The sequence below is a fragment of the Lonchura striata genome, chromosome 2 (genome assembly GCF_046129695.1).
Source record: "Lonchura striata isolate bLonStr1 chromosome 2, bLonStr1.mat, whole genome shotgun sequence".
Classification (NCBI taxonomy): Eukaryota; Metazoa; Chordata; class Aves; order Passeriformes; family Estrildidae; genus Lonchura; species Lonchura striata.
Genome location: NC_134604.1, coordinates 2776371 through 2790544, shown reverse-complemented (window position 1 = coordinate 2790544; position 14174 = coordinate 2776371). Strand labels below are relative to the sequence as shown.

Below are 14174 nucleotides of genomic sequence, written 5' to 3'. Positions count from 1 at the left end.
GCCGGCGCCGCGCCGCCCTCACGCCGAGCCAGCCCGCCCTGTTGCCGTGGTTATGGCGCAGGAGAGCCGCGGCGAGCGGGCCGAGGAGCCGGCGGAGCGCGGCCCCGGCGCGGCTTTTCACATGTTCGTGCTCATGGAGGACCTGCTGGACAAGCTGAAACTGCTGAGCTACGAGGAGGAGGCGCTGCGGCGCCATAACATGCGGCCTCTGTGCAGGTGCGGCCCTGCTCGGCCTGAGGGCGCGGGCGGCGGGCGGCGGGCCGGGCCCGCTCCGGGCCCTCGCAGCTCAAGGAAGGGGCTCGTGTGGCAGGGTGCCTGCCTCAGGGGACAAGCAGCTGCAAAGCTGCCCGTGTGAGCTGGAACCGAAAGCTTGAGATGATAATAATAATAATAATAATAGTCCCTTGACCTTCCCTGCCCCCCAGGTACTGGGTGTCTGCGTGCCGCGGTACCCGTGCAAAAAGTAATTCTACCTATTCGGCAGAAAGTAGCTCTGCCTAAATTCCAAGTAGTTCAAAATAACTCTAAGTATCTTGAATTCAGGATAGCTATTCGTGGGATATGTGTATTTTTTAACCCTTTGCAAAGAGGGCCCGTTTTTGGTAAGGCTGGGGTTTCATATCCAGTATATATTTGTTTCATATGTAATGTTTTTTATGTCTTTCTTTTAAATGATGGTGGAGACATGAAGCCTGGGAAACAGGACCAATGTGCTCCAAATATCCACCTGCCCAAATAACCCATTTGTCGCTCTTAGCCAGGCTCCATTGCAGGGCTGTCACAGAATTAAGCTTCTTACAAGGAGCATTTTGTTAAAGGGGTCCAAGTTACTCCCTTTTTGGGAAGGAGGCTCAAGTATGAGCACTGTGGCTGTAAATCAGTTCTAGCCTGCTCTTGAGCCAGTGGAATGTTTGGAGCAGGACAGCAGACCATTGTGTACCTTAGTGAGTGGCTGTGTTGGTAAAGAGAAGCATTTCCAGAAGTTCCCTGTGTCCAGCATGCATGTAATTTATACTTTGTGGGGTGGTCTGGTTTTATGGATTGATTTCTTGTTAGGACCACATATTTGAATTTGGCGTGATCCAAGTCAGATCCAGTTTTCATTGCTTTCCAAAGCAACCCAAAGCACAGTAGGTAAGGACAGGCGGAATGATCACTTCAAAACAAGCTCCTCGTCTGAGCTGAATTTTTAAATGTAGGAATACCATCTTCCTGCATTTCTTGAGGAAAGTGTGAAAGATGTGGTTTGGGGAACTTGGCAGCCAGGTCTGGTGTTGACTAATAACTTAGTCATAGGTGGAAATAAGCAAGCTGTAGTGTAGAAAGATGTAGAAAACTTGGTCTGCTGCATCCTGAATTTAGTTCATTGCTCATTGAGGAAACCGGGTAAAGAAACTGCTCTGTAGCCTGTGCTTACCTATAGTGTTGTAAGCTGCAGAAACTCACAAGATGTACCACTTGTCCCCCTTGTAAGCAGGCACTACTTTGCGCTGCCCACCAACCCCGGCGAGCAGTTCTTCATGTTCTGCACGCTGGCCGCGTGGCTGATCAGCAAAGCGGGGCGTCCCTTCGAGCAGCCGCAGGAGTACGACGACCCCAACGCCGTCATCTCAAATGTGCTCTCGGAGCTGCGCTCCTTTGTGAGTGTCACACGGGCTCCCTTCCCAGGTGCCTGCATTCCCTTCAGAAATAACAGCAGTCACACGCTCTTCTCCTGCTGGGTCTGGTCCCAAGGACTGGACAGATTTTCCTGGCTGTAAGTTTGTACTGTGTTACTTAGTAAATTGGAACTTTACATAGGCTGTACTGAAACGTGGATGAAAAATTAAAACCTTATAATTTTAATAAAGATTTGTAGGGAACGGTATGTTGATAGTGGACGTACACTGGGATTTATCACACAGCAGGGATTTCTTTTTAAAGGGTATGTGTACTTTTGAGAACTCTTGATTTTTTTTTTATTACTTTTATTAATTTTCATATGCATAGAATTTTACAATAGCTCTATGCATATTTATTCTGTTGATTTTGTGTTATATTTTTAGTTAGTTGTACTTAGTTTTTGCCAGAAAGTATAGAAAGAACTCCTGGGTTACATTGCTTTGCTTCAAAGTCTGAGGAGTCTTTTTTATCTCTTATTTTTTTAGTGTGGAAATTTGTATTTTTTTTTTTTTTCATTAGCTAGGATAACTTTGCTAGTGTTGTAGTTACTAGACTAAATAGCGTATTTCACTTATGTTAGCAAGTTTAAAGCGGCACATTTCACTTAAATCTAAATAGGCTTCTACTTTGTGAAATTTTCACTCTGTCTCATTACCTACTTGCTATTATTTTTAACATTACAAAAATGGTCTTATAAATGATTCCAGTTAGTTTTGTTCTGCAGTCTGTAAAATGGATTAAACCAGGCTTACCTTCTGTAGTGCCGCATATGTTGCTAATTTATAGTAGCATAATTTTCAGAGATTTTATCTGGAAGGGTTACACAGCTTGTGATATCCTGCTCTGGCCAAAGTGAATGACTTAATTTGTAGTGTCTTTGTAGTGTAGGAAGTGGTTTAGAATAGTGTTTGTGTCTTTTGTTTTGTTTTGTTTTGTTGAAGAGTAAAAGGAATACAAACTGCCAGAAACTACTGAGATTTTTTTTTAATGAAAAAAGCCAAACTCCAAAGGTCAGGAGACTATGTCAACTGACAAAAGTATGCTCTTATGGGAGATAATACTCTTTTGCAGTGTGAATTATGTTAAGGACACTCTGAAGGAGTTAAACTATATCAAACTACTATGTTTATTCTGCATAACAGCAATAAATTAAAATATTTTATAAGTAAAATCTGGAGCAAGCAGGACACTGTTGAAAAGTTGGTAGTTAGGTCTCAATACTTGAGTTTTTCTGTAGCTGTTCTTGCCTTGTCACTCGTGTGCTTGACTATCCAGATCTCTTGTGGCTTCTGCCTCTTCTGCTACCTGGGAGTATGCTCTTACCATGTGTTTAAAGATTTCTACACTGCATCTGTTCCTTGGCTTCATCTGCTTTTCCTTCCTTTGCCTCACTGGAGCTGCACAGGAGAAGAATGTAAATTGTCATTAATAAAATCTCATACACAAGACTCTTGGCTTTAGTGTACAAAACTTACCTCCCTTTGAGGAAATTTGGGTTGGTAGGCCATTTGTAAACAGCCTGTCTCTTTATTTTAGGGAAGGCCTGTGGATTTTCCTCCCTCAAAATTAAAGACAGGCTGCGGAGAGCAAGTGTGCTATGTTCTGGATTGTTTAGCTGAAGAAGCCTTGAAAAACACTGGGTTTAGCTGGAAAAGGTACAGTACACTTATAAGCGTCGTCCCTTATGCGTTGTTTTACAGCAAACAGATGTAAGTTGTAGTGGTAAAATAAAACATGGGAATGACTAAAACCATTTTACTTGACGTTTCATGAGATGGAAAATTCAACTAGGCTTGAAGCAGGGTGACCAATTAATTCCTAATGCAGTTTCACACAGATGTAGCTAATTAATGTTTAACTGGTGACTTTCTTTTTTGTTATTTCCCTACACATAACTCCTTGTTAATCTATATTTGAGTTGAAACATGTCTTGTCCTTTTAGGTTCTATCAATCAGTAGTAAATTCCCAGAGTTGTGCACAGTATGATTGTGTTACAAGTAGACTAATTTTATTTAATCTGAAGGAAATCTTAGTACAAATTAGATGACAAATAATCTCAAGTATATGAAAATGTCTTTAAAAGTGTTCTTTATTCCATTCTTTTCTTCAAATGGGTTTTGAAATAGATATAGCAAAGTAATTTCTACCTTGGAAATATTTTACTGTTACTTCTCTTTAGTACACTAATTCCACTGCAGGCTGCAAATAAGCCTGTGATGACTTGCACTTGAATTTTAAGATCTTAGACCAATAGAGAAAAACCCTTAAATTTACTTCCTAGGTGACTTTGTGGTGTGAATGTATTGTACTGCCTTTACTTTTAAGACAGTCCAAGATGAACAAGACTTTCAAGGCAGAGTATATATTTATTTAAGTTGTGAAACACTAATTATTATCTAGGTATATTCCATATCATCCATTTTTCTCATGACATGACTTGTTTGCAGAGGTATTTACAATTTATTGTGTTTAAAAGTTCTGCTGTTCTTTGAATTAATTTCAGGCCAGCATACCCAACAGAAGAACCAGAAGAAGAAGAAATAACAGAAGATGATGCAGAATTAACACTTAGTAAATTGGAAGAGGATGTTGCAGTAGGTTTATTTCATTGGTTTTGATTCTATTACTATTGGTCAACTATGAGGAAATTTTTATTCACTGTTTATTTTGTTTGGCTTTGTTTAAGAAGTCTTATCTATTAGCTGTTAAAGTTTTTTTCCTGCAGCTCTATTCGTGCATTGTCAGATTCTCTGTAGGGTTTTTTGTTGCTTTTCAGATAAGATTAACTCTTCAAGACAGAGTGTATGTTCTTATGTGCAGTGGAATCTAACTGTGCATTAAAAGACACGGAGATTCAGAGTAGTTTCTTTTCTACTGATAAATCTACTCTTGATGTTAAACTAAAGGTTTAAAATAGGAAAACAGCTGTCTGGTCTTTTCACTATCTTGTTAAGGTCTAAGGTGCTTAAACTGGGAAGTGGGAATGAAACAGTTAACTAAAGCACAGTTGAAATCCTTCAAAGAACCTCTGGGTTTGTTCTCAGGTATTGTCCTAGGCCATGATTTTCATAACTAATGTGTTCTTTTAGCTCTGTGGAATGTACATGTGTTAATAAGACCACTGAGGTGTTATTCCTTTACTAGGTGTTACATTACCACGCAGTTCATACCAAAGGGATACTCACTTTTTAGAGCCCCAAGTGATTCTACAGGGATTAATTACATGCCAATGTAATTTTTTCTTGCCCGGTCCATTTTAGCTGCCAGTATATTGATATTAGCTGTATCCATAATTGAATTTAGCAGTATTTCCAGCAATTAAATGTTAATGATGAGTTTCATTGATTGTTCTTTGGTTTTGATTCTTCTGAATAAAAATGATGAGGCTGCCAGAGACAGCCTAGTTCTGTAAATCAGGTATAGCCTGTATCAGGTGGCCAGCAGTAGGCAGTGAGGCTGGGTGTGCAAGGAAATCCGCACAGTTTGGTTCTCAGTTCTGATAACCACTCTTCTTGTTCTGGTGGTATGTTCTTTTACATGCTGCACAAATATGTATTGTCTATTTAGCAAAAGATAGTCTAAATGTGGTCTTAACTTCTTGCAAGTATTCAGGGAACTCAGGGTTAGACATGCCAGAAGAAAATCATGTTAGTTAAAAGCTGGGTAAATAGAGGAAAGAGAAATAAGCTCCAAGGTTTTCACTGAGTCTTGAAGAATTTTACCCTAAGACCTGTGTTATTGCAGTTTTTGTGATTTGTGTAGAAAGGAGGTGGATGATAAAATTTTACTTTGGTGGAAAAGACAGTCAAGAGTGGGACAAGATGTATAGGGGTGAAGATCTGGATGATAAAATGGCAGATGAAGTACAGTATAGCTAAGTGAAGGCTAATGCACAGAAAAAGCATTGTTACTTATGGGTGATGGGCTCTCAGCTGATCACGAGAACTAGGGAATTTTGGGACTGTAACAGATTTATAGGGCACATGAACAGAGTGTGTGTTCTCATGGGCAAGAAAAAAATCAATTGCCTCAATTTCAGGTGTGCACACTTAAGATGTGGCATCATACTGTAATTCCAAATATGTAGTGCAAACAACATCTTGAATACTGTGTTGAGGTGTGGTTGTGGTTTGGTTTTTGTTTTGATGGGGCTTTATTTTTAAGGTAGAGCTTTAAGAAATACATAAAAAATACAAATACCATACAACTATTGATAATGGGACATTTAATGTCAGAGGCTTTAGGTTTAGGTTTGGGTTTTGTTGGTAGTTGGTTTATTTTTGTAATACTGTGCCACTCTGAAGGAAATATGGGGTAGCTTTGATCTTTCAGCTTGTCCCATGTATTATGTCTCTTCATAAGCTCCATATCATAAATTCTCCATGTCTTGTTTTGTTCAGAAATATGGAACTTAATACTCCTTGGTTTGTTCTCCTGCAAAATAAAATTATGCAGACAGATTGTGCAATAGTTACTGATGTCTTGCTTTGAAACTTCTCTTAAGGAAGAAGAGTCAGACAATGAAGAAGATTATATTGACCTGAATGTTTTAAAGGCACAAACGTACAGATCAGTAAGTTGTTACCCATTAGTCCTCTCATGAGAGATTTTTACATCTGTAGCAGCAATTTCTGTCTGTTGGATTTAAGTCTAAAAATCCTTGTATAGTATTGACTTGGGAAAAAAACCCATCTGAAATGAATCCAATATTACATATTAATATAATTTTGAAAGAACAATGTGCAGCCAGTTTCTAAACTGATACTGCTGAAGGGCTGCTGGGAACATTTGCAAGAATTTTTTTGCAGAGACTTCTAGAGAAACATGGTATTAGTTTCATGAATATATTTTAATCCCACATACATACACCATTTCTGAAATGTAATACAATTTCTTAATATATACATTTAATAGTCTTCAATTTTAAGTATGATGAGAATATATACTTATTTTAATTCCAAATCTTTATGAACTCAAAGAAAGCCATTAAAGAAATCTGTTTCATCTGTAGTCTAGATTGTTCTGGATATAAATATTTTTCTAATATTAACACTGCAAACTGTTATAGTGATTTCTAACAGTTCTCACTGTGCATAACAGTGATATTTTGTGTATAAACTTTGTGATTTTTACATAGAACTTGAATGACACTGCAAAGCAGGAAGAGATTTTACAGTCCACAACAGATGCAGCAGAGTGGAATCTGGAAGTGGAACGTGTGCTTCCACAGCTGAAAGTCACAGTCAGGACTGACAATAAGGTATGGAAGAATGGATTTGCCTGTGTACATGTAGTGATTAAAATGTGATTTCAGTCGATGCTGTTTGCTTTCTGTTTGCAGTTGTCTTTTGTCATGCAAAAACGTGTGAGTAATGCGCTCTCCAGTGCTACCTTATCTGAACCTTTGTCAATTACTTTGACCCTAGAAGCAGTAAATTTCAGTAAGGTGTTTTTTCAACATTAATTTTTTTTTCTGCTGCTTACAAAGCACCTTATTTCTACATATTTATTCAGTGAGGATTTTTTTCAGTCCTCTTGACATTTCCAATGTATCCACACTTCTAAAAAAATTATATCCTCACTTTAACAGCTGTTAAAACATCTTATTGGAGGACAGCTGATGATCTTACCTTTCAACTCTTCCATTTTTCAACCACATGAAAGACTGATTGTATGGAATTCCTCTTGATGAACTTTACATGACAATCAAGTAGGTCTGTACCCTGGTCTAGTCATCCTGAACTCTCCTTATGTTTAGTGAAAAGAAGTGAGCATTTTTCCAACTGCTTTTGCTCACCATATCCTGCTGTCTCAGGATGAAATTAATCATGGCTTAGACTATTGAGAGAAATACACAGTTCTATTTTAAGGAGCCTAGAATCAGCAGCTTAGAAGGGACCTTTGGCATTCCAAACCTAGTGCCTGCTCCTGGCATTGCCATAAGCATTCTTTCCAGGAGCTTGTGTAGCACACACAGATCAGTACAGTATTGGAATTGTTCATTTGCAGTGACCCAGGTAGTTGGGATGTTGGAGCAATCTGCACCACTGATACAGCAATACAATACATATACATTAATACAGTGAAAGATAATTATCTTGCCAAAAATAGGGGAAATCTTCAACTTGGGGGACAGCTCAACTGTCTGCTGAGCTGCATGACTGTCTTACACCATCCTGCATTTTTCTGTGTCAAGAATTGCCTGGCTTGAACCACTCTGCTGTGATACTCAGCAAGCCCATCTGTTGCAGAGAACATGATGCTTGAGTCTCACAGTGAGGAATTAAAACTTAATAAAGACGTAGATGAAAAATTAAAGCCACTGTAGGATCTGAGGGTTACTAGCTTCCAGCTTAATGCACCGTCTCTCTGCCTTAAGGAATATGTCAAAATGAACATAAAAAGAGAATGATTCTTCTTCTAGCTTCTTTCAGAAATAATTGGAGAGAAGTGTTTGGCCTTTTTCCATTGTGACAGAAAACATATTCCGTTTCCTAAGCTGTAAACATGGTGCCAGGAGAGTATTAATGGTTTAATCAATGGCACTAGAAACTAGAACTTAACTGTAAAGTCCTGGACAGAGGTGGGGGTGGGTTGTGTGCCTTTTGTTTTTATTTAAACTCCAAAGTTTGACAAATTGTGAGCAATTGTCATAAGACCAACAAGAGATCAGGAGTCTCCTGCAAATGTGAAACACAACGTAAGCATATTTTTGTTTGTGACTCATTACCTGGTGTTCAGGGCCAATTCACAGCACCTTTTCTCAGCCCCCACCCCTGAGTCCATGTACGTTTCCTATGATCTTGAAGCTGGAAATAATTTTCCCCCTTCTAACTGTATCCCGTTACCAAAACCAAGTTTTGGTATTTCTGCCTCTTTTTCTTTCCATTCTTCTCCTGGTAACAGTAAGGACTGAAATAGAAAGGAAAGAACAGATAGTCCAGAATTGGAAGGTGTTGGGCATCAACAGTCATTTTGTCTAAGAATAAACTGAACTAGTGCAGCTACAATCAATATTTTTAGTATTTGTGCCCAGAGTGGTTTCTAGCAGATATAGTTCCATGAAGATCAGACTCTAAAAAGCATAGCTACTATGGTGTCAGTGAGGATGTCAGTGTTTGTTTATGGATCTGAGTGTCACATGTGACATTTAGGAGGTTTATAAATTGTGTCACATTGAGCCAGTGCCGCTGGCTATGAACATGGCAGTGGCAGGATGATACATGGCAATAGTATAAAAGAGAATTGACCCTGCTTTGCATACCCGCCGTTGTTTAGTAACCAGAGAAGGATAAAAGTTGCACTTACCTGTGTTTTAATTTGTGATGTCTTTTTTAGGATTGGAGGATTCATGTAGATCAAATGCATCAGCATAAGGATGGAATTGATTCTTCTTTGAAAGAAACTAGGGTATGTCTTGTATGTACAGAGTATTTTACTAACTGTCAGCATTTTTATTTTCTATTTGATATGCATTAAGAACTAAATGAATCTCTTTTTTCTTCTATTTGTTTGTGCTATTGCTGTAAAATTAAAAAGGGAAAGATATGACAATGATCATTAAGGACAGTGCTGGTGGCAAAATATCTTCTGGGAAAGGGTTGTATGGGTGAGGATTAACAGGGCTATCAGGGTCTAGTAGTGAATGCATTACCGTAAGTGCATCCTGACTACAGAGGACAAAATAGAATAATACCATCTAGAAGGTGCTGTTAAAACCCCTCAAATGCTGTTGCTAGAGTAACTTACTGACATTGACATTGTAATTAACTGAGGAGGGGAGAGTGATGAAGCAGTAAAGACTGAAATACATGTTTTGGAGGTGGGCAAACCAGAACCCATTGGGAATAAGTTTTTGTTGGCTAAACACGGTATTTCTGTACTATTTTTCTCTGTCTGTAGGCTTCCATAGCCTTCCTTAACTGCAGCATCATTTTAATACTCTTTCCATACTGTCTGCATACTGTCAACCCACAAAATGTGATTTTCTAGGGCTACCTTGACAAACTCCATAATGAAATCAGCAGAACACTGGAAAAGATCAATAGCAGGGAAAAGTACATCAACAATCAGTTGGAGCACTTGGTTCAAGAATACCGTTCAGCACAAGCCTTGCTGAGTGAGGTACTGCTGATCTTTTGTTGTTGCCTTCTGCAGTATTAACTTGCTGTTAAGTAAGGGTAGAGGCAAAGATGACATGGAGTGAGCTATCTATGAATTCTGCTGTTGGATATAAAGCAGGGGAAATGTCGATTGGCTGTCAAATTATATTCTTCCTAAGCTAAACTAGCAATTTTTATTCAACTGTTCTGCAGGGGAAAATAGATGGTTTTGCCTGAGTATTATGTATAGCTGTTGCCAGTCTTGAGCAGCTAGTAAATTGCTAGTTCTGCTTTCCCTGCGAAGTTCACACATCTGCCAGGAGTGGAAAGACTACAGTCTGAGTCCAACATTCATCCCTTAGATTGAGTACTGGTGCTAAAGTACACAAAGGACTCTGATTACTTCTTTGCTTCATTTAGTTTTTATGCCAATAGAGAACTGTCTAAGAAGCTTTTTGATCCCCTGTCTGGGAAGTGTTATAGTCTGCCCTTTGGCAAGCCCTCCTGCTTGTGGCCACGCTGACAGTAATGCTAAAAGAATTTGACCTCTGCACCTTCTGTTTGCTTTGTTGTCAAGGTATTTTCGACATAGTGATTTACTGTTGATGAAGTATTATTCTGGATTTCACTATTCAATGCTTTCTGCATTATAGCATATTTTCTTCATGTTTATTTCCTCATGTAAATGATTAGAAAGCATAGTTCTTATCAAGTGTGTATTTGGACTATTTGCTGCTTTACATTTTTGAATGACAGTCATTGCAGGGGCTCTTTCAAGCCTGTCCTCATTTATAAACCTCACTGGGGCTTTGTGGGAGAGTTTCTGGAATTGAAACATATGAGAGCAAGTATTGAAATTTTCTCTGAGCTATCTGGATACATCTCTTCAACTCTGTCATTACAGATAAGACATGTTTTTTTCCAGGCTAAAGAGAAGTACCAGGAGGGAAGTGGAGGAGTAACTGAAAGGATTAGAGTGCTTTCCGAGGTAAAACACATCTTACTTTAAAACAGTCTTCAGAGAGTTGGCATTTAGTGGTTGCAGTTTAATGAAACTAGTTCTCTCTGATTTGTTCTCATGTTAAAGATTATTCTTTGTTTGGGGGAGGTGATTTAAATTTTAAATCCAGGCTGCCATTGATTTTTAACTCAAGAAATGTGAGCTCAGTTTGTAAATGAAGTTAAATGTTCTGTATTTTATGACCTGTATCCTAGAATTATGGGCGATTAATAAATCATGCCCATAAATTCTTTGGAAGAAGAAAAGCTTAACTTTTATTTTTAGTTAAAATTAACAGTTTGAAATTTTTATCTTCCAGGCACTTAAAAGCAATATTTGACTAAATAGTATTTTTTTTTCCATACATCCTATTATCTGATTACCTAAATCTGTTGGTTTTTTTTTTTTTTTTTTTTTTTTTTTTTTTTTTTGTTGTTGTTGTGGATTTTCTTTTTTCCTTTATATTGGTGCTCTGAAAAATTGAAATAAACATCTCCTTGCCTCACCATGTTGAGTGTTTCATGGCATTTCATTTAGAATTACAGCCTGATTTCCAAATATTTCAACTCTTTATCCAATTCACAAATTTTTGAAATGGCTCTGTTTGGGTTTTAGAAACTAGATTTACTTATTAGACAATGAAGTCTCAGGAATAGTTGCATAAAATAGGACATACAAAAAGAATGTGTTAGAAATTGTACAAGTTTCAGATGTTTTAGAACAGATAGAACAGTTGAGTTGGAGGGGATCTACAGTGATACCAAGTGCAGGTGCAGTAAGTAATACAACAGTTCAATGTGAGTTTTCTAGCAAGGATTTCTCAGTGTATGAATTCTGCAGAATTAGAGCTGCTTTCTATTTCACTCTCAAGGAAGTAAGTTTGAAAAAGTATTTTCTGATGACTTCAGATTTACAGTGTGTGCTTTGGGAGCTGATTGATAAGTAATGGTGAATATGTTACTAGCTGGCATCCTTCAGACTACAGTGGTAGGTGCACTGGCACATGCCCGAGGTAAACCAGACATTGGTTGTTAGTACTGATCTGTTTTCAGGCATGCAGTCAGACCTCAGCACACCCAGCAATACCTTTACCACTGCAGGTATTCAGTAACAATGCAGCAATGATTCCTTTTTGTTACTGAAAAGGCTTATTGAAGCCTTAATGAAGGACTATTTTCACATTATCAACAAGAATACTAAATTATTACCTTGGCTATACTTCAGAATCATGTATTTGCTTTTTTTCTGTTGTCTACAAAAGCAAACTGGTTGCTAGATACTGCTGAAATACACTTTTGTTTTTCAAACATGGATTTTACATACCTGTACCTGTACCAGTGCCAGCAGGCTGGATTGCTGCCCCTTCTTTTGTTGCAGCATGTTTCTCAGCTTCCCAGTGTCACATGCTGAAGTCCTGATGCTTCCAGAAGGGCAGTGGGCATGGTTTTTTGATGAATTTTGATCTGCAGGGATATGGGTTCCATTGTTCTTCCATCCAGCATCACACTGAAACACTTAGATTGCTGTTTTTATTGGGGATGCACAGATTTTCAGCAACACCATGGTGTTTGGTCAAATGATTACCTTTTTTCTGTAATTTTTTACAACATTATTTTAGTTAAAAATTTCTGAATGTTTGAAAAATTGTTGCTCTTTATATAACAAGTAAGATGGATTAGTTAATTTTTAAAATAAAAGCAGTTATTCAGCAGAGACTTTAAATTTGATATTCATCTGGTTTAATTAAGAAAAAAATCTCTTTTAAGATTACAGAAGCATTAGAGAAAGTAAAGCAGGAAACAGAAGAGAAAGGAAGCAGTATGACTGATGGTGGTAAGTACATTTTTGCTTCAGACAACACACCCTTTTTCTTGGTGACAGTTTCATTATATGTACTTCATTAAAATAATTACAAGGAGCAAGATGATGCAGCAGCATCATATTAGTGGGAAGGGAGGAATTAGAAACAAAATGTAAGGCACAAAATTTTTAATAGTTTTTCAAAGGTAAGATTTTCACACCCTGCTAAAGGTGTATTCAGTTCTCTAACAAACCTCAGTTCTCTAACAAACCTCAAGTCAGTTCTCTTAAACCTCAGTGGGGATAAGGCTTTTCAGCTGAGCAAAACACATCATTGAAAAACCTGTCTTAATGTTGATGCACATTTTTATGAAGCTCTTAGATGTCAAGAAGACAGCAAAATTGTCATTGCCTATTTCTGTCTTGAAAGTGTTTTGCATATTAAAAATCATGTATCAGTACAATCATGTCTTTAGAGTAGAATACCCTTTTGTTCATTCAACTCTTCCATTTTAAGGAGTAAATTACAGCAAACAATGGTTTTGTGTTAGGTGGCTGACAGAGTTGTACTGTTTATCTTTTTTTGGACAGCTCCTCTAGTGAAGATTAAACAGGCCTTAACAAAGTTGAGGCAAGAAACCATTCAGATGGACATACAGATTGGTGTGATGGAACACACATTGCTCCAGTCAAAGCTGAAAGAGAAATCCAATATGACTAGAGATATGCATGCAACAGTGATTCCAGAAGCCACAGTAGGTACCTATTAAAATTGGTTGGACCTGACTTGGTTTACCCAAAATGCAGTTTTCTACCATTTGCTTTTTTGTGACTTCAGAGGTTTTGTTTATGTTGTGGTAGGAGGATGGTCTTTTTTCCTGTTCCTTTTGAACAAGATGCTTGTTAAAAGATGCACTTTTTTAAGAAGTAACATACACACTTTAAACTCAAGAGGGAGCCATGTTTAGTTTTGTGCTGTAAAGATTTACTGCATATCTCTTCCAAATGTACTAATAAATTCTTGTTAGTGAAAATGTCTCTATTTCTTTGGAGAATGTTATGTAGTGTGAAAGTCTGTAGAATGATGCTGACAGCCTGTAATCTTGATACTCTGCAGCGCTGAAAGGAAATTGCTTGCAAAGGACTTGCAAGGAAGGTAAAATGTCTGTCATTTCCAGTTACGTACATTTTAAGGTATTTAATTGATGATACTGAAATAATGCAGCATTACCCCTTCTAACAGGCTGGGTCAAAACTGATATCAGCTGCAAAACTCCTCTAACATCAGCAACAATATAAAAATTTATATGTGATCAAAGAAGGTGAAAAGTGTAGTTTGGAAATCACTCTTGGCTTTCTAATTTTTTTCCACGTGCCATCACTTTTTCAGAATCACTTTTTATTAGCATTGGGTCAAATGCTGCTTTTGTTTATAGTATTTAGAAGAGCTCTGTGGACATAATTTGGATTATTCTTGTTTTCTGTTCTTGTGTCAGAACACCCACTTTTGATTTCTGTGAAGGAAAAATGTTGCCAAATCTAGTTGAATAATATAGAGCAAGAAGAAAAATGTAGGAGGAAGGGGTTGGGAATGTAATGGCAACAGGGA

General features: G+C 37.9%; 1 protein-coding gene across 1 annotated transcript; it reads left to right on the top strand.

Annotated features, from left to right (window-relative positions):
* The first annotated feature begins 2 nt into the window (after positions 1 to 2).
* On the top strand, positions 3 to 13603 carry IFT57 (intraflagellar transport 57). Its single transcript, XM_021542406.2, has 11 exons — positions 3 to 216; positions 1478 to 1640; positions 3199 to 3317; positions 4167 to 4257; positions 6168 to 6236; positions 6801 to 6923; positions 9002 to 9073; positions 9656 to 9787; positions 10691 to 10753; positions 12532 to 12598; positions 13157 to 13603. The coding sequence occupies exons 1-11, from the start codon at positions 53 to 55 to the stop codon at positions 13333 to 13335; spliced, it is 1242 nt and encodes a 413-aa protein (XP_021398081.1). The 5' UTR covers positions 3 to 52; the 3' UTR covers positions 13336 to 13603.
* Positions 13604 to 14174: the final 571 nt, after the last annotated feature.

Bases quoted from the DNA above. Each gene is read 5' to 3' on its own strand.
- IFT57 (XM_021542406.2), top strand. From the start codon at position 53: ATGGCGCAGGAGAGCCGCGGCGAGCGGGCCGAGGAGCCGGCGGAGCGC. The intron at 217-1,477 runs GTGCGGCCCTGC...CCTTGTAAGCAG, and splicing joins AACATGCGGCCTCTGTGCAG to GCACTACTTTGCGCTGCCCA. The intron at 9,074-9,655 runs GTATGTCTTGTA...GTGATTTTCTAG, and splicing joins CTTCTTTGAAAGAAACTAGG to GGCTACCTTGACAAACTCCA.